This window comes from Lagopus muta, chromosome 1 (assembly GCF_023343835.1).
Source record: "Lagopus muta isolate bLagMut1 chromosome 1, bLagMut1 primary, whole genome shotgun sequence".
In the NCBI taxonomy this organism is placed as follows: Eukaryota; Metazoa; Chordata; class Aves; order Galliformes; family Phasianidae; genus Lagopus; species Lagopus muta.
This window is the reverse complement of record NC_064433.1, coordinates 132,913,603-132,930,724: the sequence shown is the minus strand read 5'-3', so window position 1 is coordinate 132,930,724 and position 17,122 is coordinate 132,913,603. Positions and strand designations below refer to the sequence as shown.

The 17,122-nt window shown below is 39.1% G+C and overlaps 1 protein-coding gene across 1 annotated transcript in view; it reads right to left on the bottom strand.

Moving 5' to 3' along the window:
- Nucleotides 1-502: 502 nt before the first annotated feature.
- Nucleotides 503-17,122, bottom strand: part of LOC125698313 (sodium/hydrogen exchanger 2-like) — a 39,144-nt gene continuing 22,524 nt past the window's right edge. Inside the window, exons 7-13 of the mRNA XM_048956540.1 lie at nt 15,514-15,603; nt 14,086-14,156; nt 12,446-12,607; nt 11,760-11,856; nt 10,738-10,869; nt 8,591-8,681; nt 503-6,477 (exon numbers count right to left, since the gene is read on the bottom strand). Of these exons, the coding sequence (XP_048812497.1) occupies nt 6,107-6,477; nt 8,591-8,681; nt 10,738-10,869; nt 11,760-11,856; nt 12,446-12,607; nt 14,086-14,156; nt 15,514-15,603 (1,014 nt within the window). The 3' untranslated portion in view covers nt 503-6,106. The remainder of the gene's footprint in view (nt 6,478-8,590; nt 8,682-10,737; nt 10,870-11,759; nt 11,857-12,445; nt 12,608-14,085; nt 14,157-15,513; nt 15,604-17,122) is intronic.

Genomic DNA, 17,122 nt, shown 5'->3' with positions numbered 1-17,122 from the left:
TTAAAGCTAAACTCTGTAAACACCACAAAATACAGCTTTACTGTAAAACTCCCGGAATGTTACTTTTCTGCTTATAAAAGCTTCAAAGCCTACACATTTAATGTTTTTGTTTGAAAAGTAGGTCTCAATACACACTAAATAAAAATGAAATTAATATTTGCATTGAGAAACCTTTAGGAGGTTGTGATCTCAGGGACATTACAAGTAATGCTACAGAACAAAAGGTTCTTAATTGTAGGCCAAAATAAAGGTCTGTGCAAACATTTCTTTGGAAAGCCTCAGTTACAGAAAAGTTGCACTATTTTATTTATTTACTTATTTATTAATTAAGGAAAAGTAATAAAATGAAGTTACGATCTACTTTTATCGTTTTGTCACTGTTTTTTGGGGTTTTTTTTTTTTGGTTTTTTTTTTCACTCTGCTGAAACTATGGTGTGAAATACAGATGGTCAATTTAAAGAGGTGCAAATTTTTTTTTTCTTCGTGGTCTAATTGTTATTTACAATAATAAACTTTTCACATAAAAGGTGAAGGAGCCCTAGGATTCAACCAAGAAGTCACCTGACAGTGAATGGAAAAGAAGAAAGAAAGGCAAAGAATGAACTCACCAGTTTTGAGACGGGATGCTGAAAGCTAGCATTCCTAGTGTGTGGAGACCTCATTTAAATCCCTTGTGTTGTCTCTTGGTTGCCATGATAAAATTCAGCAAGATGAGTAAGTGACATCCCTGGAGGAGAAGGTGTGACTCCTCCCTTGAAGCTGAGGGAGGAGAAGCTGCAGCTGTTTGGGGCTACACTGAATTCCTCAGCAGTTTCTTGAATCCAGTTCTGGGATCTCAAGATTCCAAAGGACGAAAGATCCAGGACTAAAGGTGTGTGTCTTTAGGTGGAAAGTTCAACCTTGAAATAACTGCAAAATGAGATTTTTCCCTTGCTCACTCTTTGAGTTAGTTTTCTCAGATGTGTTGGTTGTAGTTTTGTTTGTCATTTGAAATTTTCACTTTTTTAGCACTTATCTTCATGATCAGCTGACGCTGAAGGAGCTGCATATACAGTGCAATAATTTTTCTGTAAAATAACTGATGGGTTATGAGAGATACTCAATTTGTTATTTTCTATATAAATAAATATATTTTGCATTTTGGTTACTGTTTCATACACTCCAACAGATACTTTTTGAACACTTACAAATAGCTGTGCAGGAATCTTGCAAGGCAGTTATTTGTGGCCTGAATTTTGAGAATCAACCTATTTTGAGTGGAGCTCAGATCTCTTCCCTATGCGAAATAAAATAGCTAAGGGAGCTTTTTTTTTAAAAGGTAAGCCTTGAAAACCTCATAGTTCAACCTACAAGGAGGAATTAAGATACATTTTCAGTTATTTTTAACTCAATATTAGCATCTAGGAGTTATTTCTGACAAAAGCTTTGGAACAGGGACTGTTCTCTCAAATGTAGTAAACAGAAGATTTTGGAAATGATGTAAAATAATAACGAAATAACTTGCAGTATTTAAAATGAATTTACCTTCTTGCTTCCAAAATTTACTTCTTGAAACAAAACCTTTTGCAATGAGAATGTGGGTTCAATTCACAACACACAAATGTAAAGCCCAGCACATTTCAGATAAAGAAATGGAGTAATCCCCATAACTGTTGTATTCCCTCCTGTGTTTACTCACTGATATCCTGTTGAATGTTACAGGACACAGAGGCTTCCAGAGCTTCCACAATCTCTCCTGTGCGCCTGTACAGGAAATGCATCAGTACTTGCCTTAGAAATGATGCTAACCCAATGTCCCATTGTGTTGTCCTATTAGAAAACTGCCTAGCACCTGCAGGAGGAATTCTGATGAAGTTAACTTTCAAGCAGTGCAGCACAGTATCCAAGAGAGACTTAACAAACCCAAATCTGATCAGCTTCCAAATGCTGAGGTATTTGTAAATGTTTGCAGGAGAATCAAGCTGAAGCTGCCATATATTTTTATTAACAATTTTGGTGTTTTTTTTCAAGTAGCTTCCTGTTTAACTGGCCATCTAACAAGCCAAGAGGGATATTAAACCTTTTGAGTGTCCTAAGACAGCTTCCTCATGGTGGTTCACACAATTGACAGTGTCAAGCACAGCTACAGCTTTATCTAGAAAGTACAAATTACATCATAGTATGCTAAATCACTTTAGGACTGTTAGTCCTTTCTCTCCAGAATTTAAATAGCACCTGAATAAGGTGAGTTAGGTAGCCTATGACTTACCTCTCTATTGTGTCCTATAGCAGATCCTCTTTCTACTGCCTGGACTTGATACCTCCTGCATTTTATTTGCCAGGCTACTCCTCCAGTCTATTGTTGGCCTGGCTGGCACGGTGTATAGTAGTGTTACTATACATTGTATATAGTATTAAAACACAGCCAGCATAGCTGTGCTGTAAGCATGTTCAAAAGCACAGTTTTATAGAATCAGAGCTCTTGAAGTACAAAATGCATTCCTCTAGCTGATTTCAAGATCTTTCATCTTCTCTTCAGAAGCCGAGAGAAGTTGGCAGAACAATTCTGAGAATGGTGACCAGCTGAAAAACTACTTGCAGTGTCAGCCTTAAAATGTTGCTGGTGTTTGGATCTGATGAACTTGGCATCTCTTGAAAAAGCTGATGCACTGTGTTTACTTCCAGAGATCTTAAGGCACTATTCAGAATAGCATGCAGAATAGCATGTTATTTTGGCCAAATTTTCAACCTAGTTTGTTCCCCTATGTTATTTATATGCAGCTTCAACAGAGGATGTTCTCAAGTTGCTAGATTGTTAGGCAGCATGGTCTTATTTAACAAAATACCTGTGCTTTCAGTGGCCCTTGCATTACACTTTAGTACCAGGTAGCAAAGCCCTTAAAATCTGGTCTCTTACAGCAAATTATTGTTGCTTTCATTGTCAGATATCTGGTTATAATAGGTAGCTGGTGTCTGTCTACACTCTAGCCTTTGCTTTGCCACTTTTCTTATCCTAATTACTTCCAATTTCAAATTCAGCAGCTGAATTTCAGAATCTCAGAAAGGGCTTACACAATGTATTCTCTACATTCTCATCCCTAAAACTGGACAGCTGGGCATTTAAAAGGCAGTAAAATATTGATAATACAGATTTCACTGAGGAGTCCATCTGGAAACAACAAAAAAAAACAACCCCTGTGGATTTGGCAAATGTCCCAGTCACTGCTGAAGATGTGTTTTTCCAAAGCAAAAAACGTTCCCAGTCAATACATGATTTTCCCCATCAGATGGTGCTCAAGGACAGATTTATTGGGCATCTCGTTCTCTAGCAGGAAAACTTTTCTTTGCTACAACCTTAAGGAAAAATCTCCTCCACAAGCTGAAGCTTGATGGACACTTTAGGAAGAGCCAGAAGTGCTACTGAATTTGTTTTCCTTTTGCAGGGAAGTAAAAGAATAAGGAAGAGACAAACTTCAAACATGAGATTTAAATGAGAGCAAGAGCTGAATGAGATGGACTACCTGGGACATAGCCTATATCACTTGCTGTTCTCTTTGTTACTGAAATTCAAATGCCCAGGGAAGCAGCTTCTGTAGGTGACTAACTCTGGACCAGCAGCTGCAGAAAAGAGCCTGAAAAGGGTGTGATAAGCAGCAGAGGGGAAGGGAGAGAGTACCTGGGAGGAGTGCAAGTCTCAGGAGACCCGTGATTCTGCTTCACAGTGTAACCATCCTGGAGATTTGCCTTACTGCTCATCTTCTGTGGCTTTCAAAGTGTTTTGAAAAAGTAACAAAATATTGGTGTGTTTTGAAGCATGAAGAGCTTAGGACCCTATTACATCAAACATCCTCCAACTTTGTGCTTTTGCTATGGAGAACCTAGTTTAAGTAGCAATGATCCAAGCACATGCTGCATTAACGGGCGACAAGCAAAGCTGTCAGGTTCCTGAAACCCGCATTCACTGCTTAAAATTATGCCAACAAATCCAACAAATTCAATTCTTAAAATAAGACATCTTTCCCCAGACACAAGTCAATTTATCATTAACAGCGCATGAAGGAGAAGCTCTGCAGGGAACTAACTGAAGGTTGATGTGCAACATTTCATATTTATTTGGTCAGATTTCAGGTGGGTCTGCTATAAAACACCTAACCTAAACAGTCCAATCTGCAAAGAAGTTTCAATAACGAAATCCAAATTCAAGGCCTCTTTCTTATTCAATCATTCTGTCAGTAACATAGTGACAAAGTGCTTGCTGACAACTTTACAGCTGAAACATATTTTCCATGTAGAAAGACAATCACATTTGATTTTAAAGCTTATTAGCTTGTTTGAGCCCAGTTTTATTCCCAAACAGGAGGTGACCATTAAAGGGTAGATAAGTAACGCTTTCCACAAATTTTTTTTGAGAATAGCCATGAATATCTGACCAAGATTCCTAGGGTTGACCTAGCCATCTCTCCACAGCTTAAAGTTTGCATTTGGCAGAAATTACATACTTGGAACATAGTAAAACAATTAAAAGACATGAGCCAATAAAAGACATTAGGCAAGTTTGGCATTTCAAATACGTACATGAAACGAATATCTTGGAATAGCTGTTAAGTCATCATCCCTTTTTAAGCTCATTTACCATCCCTGCCCACAAATTTTTTCAAAGAAATCTACCTTGTGATTTTAAAAGCAAATTCTGATTTTTAATAGTCCTCTCAAAAGAAGCTTAAATAAAAAAGTGAATCTTATTGCCCACAGATTTAGAAATGTGCTAATGAAAAATTATGATTTCACAGTGTACATTCTCAAATGAAAGTTACGAATCTTGTAACAAGAAGAATTAAAATGATTTTTGCATTGTGCTGAAATGTGTATCTGTGCTGAAGCAAGCTCAAAACTTAGGATAAAGTGGGACAGAAAGTGCAAATTCCTGAGACCTATTAAGTATCATTTATTTTAATGCATCCTTCCTACCCATGTGTTCTTAAGTGACTGCTATTTATGCTGGGATGAAGAAAGTCTGCGTTTCTTATGAGCGCTATTAAGGTGCACAGTGACTGCAACTGATTCCAGAGCCCCTGGAGTGCTACTTTTCTGTACAAACAAATCAGTGGGAGAGAAAGAAAGGATATCCTTCCCCTTTTATAGATGAAGAAATAAAAAGAAAATAGGATCACAAGCACGAGGGAAGGAGCTTTCTTGAGTCTCAGTGGTCCCTGACTCAAACAGGACACCACTCAGTTTTCTATGTGCAGAGCTCCACAACTATTCTACTGCCATGTTTGCACTGCAAAGATGCTAAGGTGCAAAAAGCAATCTTGAACAGGAGAACTAGTCATCTACCTGAAGTTTCCTATTTTAGGGCTTCTGGTATACCTTTAGGTACCCTCAGCTCTTACTGACATTAGTGACAATCAAAGTCATTTAGATTTCCCTTGGTGATTTTCAGTACTGTTTTAAAAGCTACATATTGGCAAAAATTCAGAAACTAAAAGTTCAAGCTATTCAGGTCTTGTCTTTGTTGCAACTTCTATGAACTGTACATGCAATTCTCCTCCTATAGCTTGTTCCTTCTCTTCTTCCTCTTTTCCACATCATGGCTCTTCAAACAAATTGGGCTTCAGGAATATATTTATGCTTCTTACAAAGTCTATATGATAGGTGCATTGTGCAATTTTCAGTGTTACTCATATTAATGCTCTGGTCAAAACAAATATCATTTGATCATAAATAAAATCTGAAATGACACAGATTTCTGCAAAGAATCCCTTCATCACTGGACTTTCAGCAGTGATTTTCACTGGATAGTTGGGTATTGAGCCTGCATGATTTGGTTCCACGAGATGATGTGATAAGGCACATTTCCATCCTATTTAATAGTGGAAATAATGTAATCAAAGCATTGCCATAAGTTATCTATAAAATAGATTTTTTTTTTTATGTCTTCAGTTTTGCAATTGCTGCAGTATTCCTTTCACTTAGTTAATGGCATTGGCTTTACCCAAATGGAAATGCTTAGATCCACATTGAAGTTTGTCTTCTCTTTAATGGATCCCGTCGTCTGATCAGATAGTTTAGAATCTGAATTTGGTACATCCACGGTTTGATATCAACAGTTCAATCTTTGCTATGTTCAGTATGGCTGGTTCTCAGGCTTACTTCTCTGCCTTTCCCCTTGTGATGCCTGCCTAACTAATCGTGGTGGTGGCACAGGTCTTGCCAACCCATGGTCTGCAGTCAAATCTTCCCTGCTCAAAGTGCCAAATCTTGGTCTTGTCAGCAGCGGCTGCCTGAACCCAATGGATGGCTGAGGCAGGCTGCCTGGCTCCTGCTGCTCTCCTTGTCCATTCTGGCTTCCATCAACTTCATTCTTCCACTCCATGCTAAACTCAGAGGGTGGCCGCTGCTGTCTCAGTCTCTGCTCTCTCAAGATTTTTCCTGCTCTGGGTCTTAAATTGAGCACTGTAGTAGTGGCATCCATTTCAGAGTCACTGCTGTCACCCACTGTTAATTGAAAACAAAATAAAGATTTTAGCTGTGAAATGTTTGTGTTTCAGGAATACTCATACAACAGCACACTGAGCAGCAACAGCCATAGTAAAAAGGTTAACTGGGTTTCTTAAATTCATTGCTTTGAGATTAGGCCCAGCATCAAACACTTTAAGATTTGACTTACAAACATCCCTTTCCTCAAAACAGTGACATTTAGAAATCTTCCACTGTCAAAGGGTGCTACTCTTTTTAAGCTGACATTTCCCTAAGCTTTTCAGATCTGTCAGGACATGGAATAAATGGAATACGCCTGACCCTGAGTTACTTAGGGTCTAGTCCCTCGTGGTGCCTAAGCAAGACAAAGAAATGAGATTTTTTTATCCTCACATAACAAGCCTAATCTGAGGCATTTCCAGGGACTCTAGAAACTGGGCTTTGGAAAAGAAGCATCAATGCTTGACCAAACAAAGGAGGGCAATTGGCCAGATGAAAGGAAACATCCCATCCTTAAGATGCCAGAATGTACAGTATCAAAGGACAACCACCTGCAAATCTCAGCTTGCCACAGACTCCTTCACCTGCTTGCAGCAGAATAGAAAATGCCAAGGGAAAGCTGGGATAATCATTTAAGGAATGCAGTGATCACTATCAGGTAAACTAAGCTGGGAACAATCAGGCTGTGTAGATGTGCAATATGTTTTTGCAGCAGACTGAGAAGCACAGAATATCCCAAGTTGGAAGGGGTCCACGAGGATCATGGAGTCCAAATCCTGGTTCCACACGGGATCACCCAAAATTCAAATCCTGTGTCTGAGAGCAGTGTCCAAATGCTTTTTGAGCTCTGGCAGCTTGGGGCTGTGACCACTGCCTTGTTTCAGTGCCCGACTACCTACTCAGTGAAGAACCTTTTCCTTCTTTTTAATTGACCAATACCTTCAACAAAACAGGCACGTTTCAGTCACTCAATACTCATGTTAAGAATTATTTATGAATGACTCAAATTTGTTCTCAGATTTAAGTCAGATATGGATTTCAAACAAATCAAAGCAAAGAATAGCACATTGTGCAACTGTCATAAGCACAGCTTCCATTAGTAGCCTGCATATTATTTCTTTTTAAAAGGTGAGAAAGAGGTCAACAAAACCTATCACCACATAGTTATCCGTTCACCCAGATAATTTTATATCAAGGAAGGTCTTCATCAGATTATGTTTGCAGGCTTTTTTCCTCCTAGATATATCAAACTGTATATTTTTTTGACAATTGAATAATCTGGAGGCACATTTCCTCTTTAGTATTTAATGCTAGGTGACAGTAGGTGACCTCTGTAGACATAACTACAGAATAAAAGACATCCTGCACTCAGGAGAGCAAAGATTTAATTAGCAACAGACAAAGACATAGTCTATTGCTAAATTAATTTGGAAGAGTGGGAAATTAATTGGTCTGGGGTGTGGTCAGGGAATTTTAGTGAGTGTGTAGAGATTTAATCCCACCAAGAGACTGTTCCTGTTCATGGCATAAGCGTGGTCATGCAAATGGTAACAAGCAAAAGTAATGTACAAAACTAACCAAACTTTTCACATCAGATAGTTGCATTCCTCTGGATTTTTATTTTTATTTTTTAATTTTATAATTCAAGAACTCCAAATTGCCACATTAGTGAGTTTAGGCATAAAAAAAAAAAAGACATTCAGGTTGTTAAGCAGAGAATTTTGAAAATTTCTATGTGAGATCTATATATCACTCATCACATACTCATTTTCCTCACTGTTTTGGTTCTCAGGGCACTGCCTACTCTGACTTCAGTGAGAAAAGAAACCACATAGGGTCATAATCTAAGAGGTAGATTTGGATATTATTCAATAAAGATACAAAGAATCAGCAATTCTGCTGCAAATGTTTTAGGCTAAGGACTCCACAGGACTGTTTGTTGGGGCATTTCTTCACAATAAAATACCTGTTTTAGTACAAGTGCTAGAAAAATTCTAGCCCTTGCAGATAAAGTAGTTCATATCTTTTAGAAATTGAAATACTAATTCCTGTACATCATCCCTGGAAAAACCTTCCTTTTATGTAGGCAAAATGAGTGCAGCACACAAGAGGGCAAAAAATTTTCCATTACCTCTGGAAGATGTTTTGTTTCTCACACGTAGTTTCTCTGGGAGCTTAGTGTTTTTAGGAAGTGAAAGAAATCTTTTTGTATTTGCAGCAGCCTGTGCAAAGAATAACAGAATCATTAAGACATAGCAGACTGAAGTACTTGCATAATGCATGTTGAGATACACAGCTGAGGCTTGAATAGGCTTACGTAGCTCAAGGGCTCGCAAGTAGTTTGGGATTAGCTAATATGTGATCTTTTATTACATACTCAAGTTAACACTTACTGCTGGTTGAGGTCTTTACTAACTAAGGTAAGGACTGAGTAATCTCAAGCAGTTCAATCAAAGCAAAACCTACTGCTGTGCCCTCTGAGATCAGAGTTAATAAATGTATGCTCTCAGACTCTAGCTTTACCTGCACAGGTTTTTCAGTGGAAGGCAAACATAGCTTCATTTTGTGCAGTTCTGTTTTGGAACTTTATTACTCAGCTGGAAAAATTAGGCTGAGACTGAAGCTCGGGCACAAAAGCTAATCTGTATTCTACCCCACAAATGTTTTATACATACAAATGACTTTACACAGTTGATTAATCACGCTCAGGATGATGGGGAAGCTGGGCACCAGTGTGACTGTTTAGCACAGGTCACAGAAGCCTTGTTTTCCCAAGTTTAAACTCTGCAGTCTCTAGGTGCAGAGTGCACCTCATGCTTCCTGGAACATATGAGGTTCTTTCCAGGACAGGACCATTCTTAAAAATTTAGAAATTTCTTAAGGGTATCCTTCCTTTGATGATCAGAGGGCTGCAGCACCTCTCCTACAAGGAAAGGATGAAGGACTGCAATTGTTTAGCTTGGAGAAGAGAAGGCAGACCTCATGGCAGCCTTCCAGTAATCTAAGGAAGCATATGAACAGGAGGGGAATGGCTGTTTATGAGGGTAGATAGTGATAGGACAAGGGGGAATGGTTTTAAACTGTGACAGAAGACATTTAGGTTAGATATTAGGAGGAAGTTTTTCACACAGAGGGTGGTGACGCACTGGAACAGGTTGCCCAAGGAGGCTGTGGATGCCCCATCCCTGGAAGCATTCAAGGCTGGATGTGGCTCTGGGCAGCCTGGTCTGGTGGTTGGCGACCCTGCATGTAGCAGGAGGGTTGAAACTGGATGATCATTTACTCAAGGACAATTATTTTTAAAATTACAGCCTGTGAGTTTGAAAAAGCTGACATACACCACCTCTCTCTCAGACCCAAAAAAATGCCTTACTCCTGCCAAGCCTCTTCATTACTCCCCCTAAAAAATCAATATAAGTAACTGTGGTTGAGAAGGAGAAAAATCATTCAGAAACAGACTTACTGTTACAACTAATGCCACAGGTAACCCAGGTAATGGTCACAAATGAGATATAACATTTATTGTGGACATCAGCAGCAGCAGCCTCAATAGCTAAAGGACAACTGCATCAGTGAAGGTAGAGGTCACTAAGTGTTCCTGCAACTTGAAAATACCTATTTATAGGGGGATTAATTTCCTTCAGAGTTAAAAGGGGGGCTTCGGATTTACTGTTTAATCAGTGTGCTCTTTTCAAAAACAGTCTGATATAAAAGGACTGCTTCAGAAAGTCAGATGTCACCATGACACACCATTTCTTGCATATTGTAGTGGTTTTCCTATCCTGTGTCAAAACCTGAAGCACTGGCCACTTTTTAAGAATCCTAAGGAGCCCACAGCATTTTTCAAATGAAGTGTTCACACTTTTTGGTGTGACCAGAAGCTCTCCTCCTTCCCACATTTTGGAGCGTACTGCAAGGAATTTGTTTATCTCAAAGCCATACTCTACCTCAGTCATCGACTCTTCATCAGAATTCTGATAGAGAATTCTCACCATGCCGCAGAGGTACATTGGGTATGAAGCTTTCTCAGTTCCTCTGAGATAAAATCATGGCAGCAGATCCCACTTCCATATTACATTCTACAATATGGAAGCTTTTCAGAAGGGTTCAATGCAAACTAAGGGGCCTATGTGTGCATTTCAGGGTGTAAGTGCGACATTATACACGCAGCTGTCTTTCAAGTTGGGGATTTATTTTTCCTGCATTTCAGAAGATTTTTTCTGCGTGGCATATAGCTATGGAGAACCGTTTTCTATAAATCAACTAAAGGGCAAATACCGGTCTTTCTCTTGACAGGCTGTTAGTTTTCCGCAGGCTCTCCCTAAGGCTGTGTCGGCGACGGATCAGAATTTCTTTGGCCTGCTTCTCATTTGCATCTGCAGCCAGGCTATGTCGGTTATATGACATGGTCTGAAATAGAAAAGCTGTGGTTACTTTCTGAAAAGCACAAATGTGTTGATCTCTATGCACATTACAAAACAGGCCTTTTTGCTTTCTTATTTTAATAATTACCATAAAGTCTTGCAAATAAAGTCACGTTAAAGACAATTAAGAACAAGGGCAATAACTACACCAGATTTTTTTTTAGTCAGAGGCTTCATGAGCACCTGTTTGTTTTTTAAGCCTGCCAATATTTATAACGAAAGAGCAGTTGGAAAAAGCTGGCTTAATACAGTGCTTATCCCCACGTTGTACTTGCTCAGTCAATATGTCAATGGAGGATGCACATTTGAAAGTGATAGGGTGAGTCACCTAGGGGGAAGTCATTTTTACCTCCAGCAAGCTGAGACAAGCTCAACTTTTGAACGTCTTCCAAGGGCACAGACATTCAAACTACTTAGCCACAGGATGGTTTTTGTGAAATGTCCTTTTGCTTTTATTTCACTATTTTTCCAGCTCATCACCTCTGCATTTAATACAAGCAACTTCACAACTGGAGGCAAATGAGAAATCTAATCGCATATTGTAAAGTGAACAAAAAACTAATAGAAGTGGGACAAGATTGGGTTGAATTTGCACCTATGATCCTTTTTAAGTAATGGAAGTATATTGCAGATAATATGCAAAAACATTACACTTTATCAACAGTATAAAATGAAATACGCTGTTTACATGAAGGAGTATGCATATGTTGCTGAAAATGTTATAGACATTTATTCATAGGCAATAGAAGTAAATAACAGCATTAAAAGATACATATTGTACAGCAGAAACTACACTTGCCCAAAGATATTTAATGAAGGTAAGAAGTATAGTTGAAGAGTAGAGGGATATTTACGTATGCAAAACTTTATTCTTACTCGATGACGTATTTGGTAGAGATTCTTTGTTAGTATTTCCCGCATGTTTTCCATCTCAGTGGGGGAGAGTGGCTTTATTTTCCCTTCATGATATTCACTGTGGAAGAATAAAACCCAGGAAGATACACAAAAAAAATGAGAAAGAGAGAATATTTTTGTTTTTATGATTAGAAATTACATTTTAACTGTTTCTTTTGTATTGGAAACAGCATTCTAAAACAACTGAGGAAAAGGTGAAAATGTAGTGGGTGAGAACAAAACCTTGATCTCATTTGACTCAAGTGATAAGGGTCAAAACTGACCCTCTGAAATCTGTATTGATTGCACAGAGTTGTAAATTCGACTAAGGCACTTTTCACATACTTCAGGCTCCTCTGTAGCTCCTGGCAGCAGATGTGCAGGCACTGGATCAAACCCAGTTCAGCCCCACATAGCACAGCAATGTTCCCTGGAAGCTGGATGCAGCTGCCCCTGAAAAACTACACGCTCCGGAAGAGCAAGGCTCACTCATGCTTTGTATGTGAGCTGCTGCAAAATGATCCAGTTCCACGTCTGGTTACTGTTCATGTGATATTAGGACACAGAATGTCCTAAGTCAAAGCAATTATCCTGCCTACGGACCAGACTGTGAAGTACACAATGTGGCCCTGCTGTAACACTGAGTTGAAAAGGCCTGTCTGCCTTACCTGAGAGACACTGATGAAGGCACCTTGCTTATCATGCCACTCTCTGCCATCTCGATGGCATGCTTTATTTCCAGCTTCTTGTACAAAGAAACAATGCTGGATTTGGGCTGGTTCTCCCGGATGAGAAGTCTTCGCAGGTATTTATTGTCAAACTTTTTAAACCTGTGCATGAAGCAAACCAACCCAACCAGTTAATTTTTACTAGGTAGAGCTGAGGAATGTTTCCATACTGTTGCTAAAGCAATCGTGAAGGATTTTATTCCTCGGGAATGTGTCTGTTCATATTTGTAACTTACTGCTGGGTATCATAATAAAAGGTCAAATTCATCCTTGCTTCAGATAGTCTTAACCTATGTTTTGGTTAATCTGCTAAAGCACAGTGTCCCTAGCAGCAACTTTTAGCTTCTATGTACTCTGTTCTATTGCACAATATTATTTCTAATTCTCCATTTTCATGGAGACAAAGGGAACATTAAATATTTACTGTAATAACAAATAAAAGGTCTACGTTTGCACCCACTGCTTTTTCTTTGAAACTTTAGCCTGCCCTTGTAAAATTTTGGAAGTTCTCCTTTTATTTAGAGCAACTTCAGCCCTCTTGGATGCTTAGTGAAAAAATATTGATTGGAGCAGAGTGACTTTGTTTGTCAGAAAATATCCTGCACTCCAGTCATTCTGAAATTATTCTTGAAATTCAGTCAAAAATGTTTCAGAAGGTCACGAAGAGGTGATACCCTTCTTCAGTCTGTAATCTGTTGGTTAAAGATCTCACACAAACTGGTGGAGAACCAAGCTAAGAAAAGCTGTAGCCATGTCATCCATCTGTCAGGACAGCATCTTCAGCCATGCCCTCAAGTCATTTGGAGAGGGATCCTCAGACTCTGCTGCTGATGCTGGTTTCTCTTTGTATAAAATGCTTAAATTCTTGTCAGAGCAATGACCAGAAGGTGGGTGAGCAATGCCCTTGCTTTGTTTCTGAAGGATTTGGGTGAAAAAGAATGTGCTTCTGAGAAAAGGGAGTAAGATCCAAACAAACAATGATGATGATTCAGCAGCTCAACTGCACACATAAATAATTCAGGTATAGCCACTGGTAATCCTCTTAACTGATGCTGAGTTTTAAATAATACCATCAGGAACTGTGGAGCTGCCTGCCATTAGGATCCCTCATGCACCTCATGCCAGCCAGTGCCTTGATCTTCCTAGCGGAAGTCCCAGAGCTTTTGCTTGTTTCTCATCAGCTAGGGAACTAACCCCTCACTTAACACCATGGAGACAGATAGTTTGCAGCAGGAAAGCCAGCTCAGGATCAAAAGCTCAGCAGACATGCAGGAAATGCTCTGAAATCGTCAGAAAGAGTGAGATTACCCACACCCTCAGAAGGTAGAATAATCTACCCTGGGACCAAAGGGCTGTGCTTTTTCCCAGCTGGAAATTTTGTACTACTTGCTTGTGGTTTAGTTAAAAAGACATTGTTTTACCGCTCTCTCTTTGTAACCCACGCGTTCTAAAAACAACCATCTGCGTTCAAGAATAAAATGCTGAAAACGAAATCTGATGCCCAGCAGCTTTAGTTTGTTGCTGCAGAGCCAGTTCATTCTTCCCTCTATAACAAAGAGAGTTTTAAATGCCGTTCTTACTTATCTCTCCAGAAGTTGTGACCCCAATGTCCACACACATCTTCAATTCCTGTCTTCACGTGATCAAAGAACTAAATAAGAAATGTTGATCCATTACATAAATATATGGATATAATTTGGCTTACCATTAGACTTTAATTTTCAACTTACTTCGAAACAGAAAAGTCAAGGCAGAGTTCAGGACGATGCTTAACTAAATGCAGTCTAAGCAAATAAGCATGAGCCTGGCTTACAGATATTGAAAGGGGTCAGTTTTTCCCTCACTCACATGCCCAGGGGGACACCTGGTTCCTGCTCTCCCCTGGAGCTCATAGACCCAGAAAGACAGAAGCCAATCTCTACAACATCAAACTTGCTGAGCTCCTGACTAAATCTGGAGTTGTTTTTGCCATATTTTCATTTCTTTCAAGTTCTCCAATTGCTTGGATCTAAGCCTGGAACTTCTCCAGGGACTTCCCCAGGTTTGACAGTCAGTCAGGTGTGACTTTGTGGAGGAGACAGCCCAAGTGGGTAGCCAGTACTGCCCTTCTGTATGCACAGGACAGATCTGCCATAACCAACATCCCGAGCTCCTGTTTCAGGGTACTGTGGTCCAGCCTCACCTCAAAATGTCCTGAGCAACTGGTATTAGAACCACATTCTTCTTCAGTTTTTTACCAGTTACAAAAGGGTAAATCAATTCAGCTAAGATCTCACTGGATACTCACAGCAGCTCACAGCCAACTGTGCTCTTGATTCAAGTATCATAGCAGGGGTCTCTAAATTTCAGGGGGAAATCCTGCTAGATATATTGAAAGGGTAAGCTCAGAAACGACTGACTTTTTGGGTGCCTAGATTCGGTTCTCTACTGATGTGACCCTTATTATTCCTCATTTTTGTAGTTTAAAATCACTGGGTTTTTGCAGCTGATTTGCTGCAAGGATAATTACATTCAAGAAAATGCACAGCTAATGAACCACCATCATTAGCGACATGCATTCAAAACACAAATCTATTAAGACACTGATGATGTGAGAGTTCAGGAAGTTTAAATGCGTCTTTAGGAGGATTTTACATGTGTTTAATTAGACTCGCTCAACTATAATGTAATGTAATTAAATTGCCAAAGGTTTCTCAACGTAGTCAAGTTCTAAAATAACACAGATCTCCTATGTGAAGCAGATTACAAAAAGACAATTTACCTCAACAAGTGAGCAAAACCAAGTGAAGATCTCAAATTACAAAATACCTAATAATGATAATTTTGATACTTATCAAGAGTAAAATATAAACTTTGTGGTTGTTTTGATTAAAACAGATTTAGAAAAGAAATCTTAAAGAATGCATGTTTCTCTGTAATGCTGTGCGTTAAATCCTTATCATATTGAAAGCCACTGGGAATTTCATCTCTATGAAGGTTTCATCTGTGACAATGAAGCTACAACATACCCTGTTGTAAATTTCTTCGCTGACAGCAGGCTGCTTTTTATTTGACCTTTTGACATCAAGAAACTCCACCAACGGACGAATTGTTATTCCCTGTGAAGAAAAAAGCAAATCTTTCTGTGTTTTTCCATAAACATTAAGGAAGAACAAAACCTTTCAATCTTCTCCATCTCTGTCAGAGCAGTGAAAATGGCAGAGGATAACATTTTAGCTCCTAAAATTTTTCTTTTAGCTCCCAAAAATCCAGTCTGACAATCCTAATAGCAAATAATTCTTGTAATAAGCAGGTGTTGCACACAGTTGCAAAGTTCTTGTCAACACACAAACTCCACTGATACAACAGAAGAAAAGAAAGTCCCACTGTCTAAAAGCAGAGAGGCTCAAGATGAGTAAATGACGTACTGCTAATGGGATTTGTGTTGAGTAACCTTCAGGTAGCCTCAACAGTGGCACAGACCAGACCCAGTACACAAAGACTTTTGGTAAATACGTATCCATACTACACAGTTCTCAGAGAAAGAACAAAAGTTTTGGCTGACCCAGAATGATATAATGATTTTTGAACAATTATTTGTGGAAGAATTGACATCACTGTTTACTTGTACAGGCGTACGGACAGAGGAGAGAAATCTCATCATGTTGAGATCAGTCCCCACTATCCAAGACAACTGTGCCCTGTACTTGTTTTCATAAACAAATTAAACTTTATCTCAAAAATAGTTAGGTTTCTTTGCCCCATTGCTCACGTGGAACACTTCTCCTGAACCTCATTGTTCTGATAATTAGAAAGCTGCCTCTTAATTACACTATGGTCACTTTGTACCACTTTGTTCTTCTGCCAACATTGTGTTTTTAGCTTAAACAGTGCTCCTCCTTCCCTGATGTTCACTCCCTGATATAAACAGTAATTACATTCCCTCTTCTCCTTCATTTTGCCAAGACCGAGACATTCTGGTCTTCTTTCACACAACAAGCTTACCAGTCCAATGTGATTACTCTAGAACACAGCTCTGTTCTCTGTTGGAAACACCTGTCTCAATACATCTTTCTAATGCCTGGAGTGCATTGGTGGCTTAAGCTCCAGCACATTATCAACCAATGCACCTGTGCCTTTTTCCCTTTTTATTCTTTTTCCAAATGAGAGGTGCCTATTTATTTATTAAAGTTAAGAATGTCCTAGAAAGAACAACACTTGCACATGCTGCTATTAAAGTTCATTCTATTTCCATCATATTGGTCCCCATTTACTCTTTTCTTTCTAGTTAATGCTTCATGTTGTTAATGCTTTAATGCCATCATGTTGCCACCTTCCAAGGCCTGTCATTAAGAAACATCAGCACCAAAAAATTCCTATGTTATGGTCAGTAACAACAATATTAAACAAAACCATCCCCTGGAATCACCTTTTGAGGAATTCTGTCAACAACAACTCATCAGCCTATTATTTCATGAGGGTGGTTGAGCACTGAAGCAGCTGCCAAGAGAGGCTGGGGAATCTCCATTCATGGAGATACTTAATAAAACTGGCCATCTTCATGAGTAAGTCAATCTTGTTTTGCAGATGGCCTTGTTCTGGGCATGAGGTTGCACTAGACATCCTCAGACCCAAACT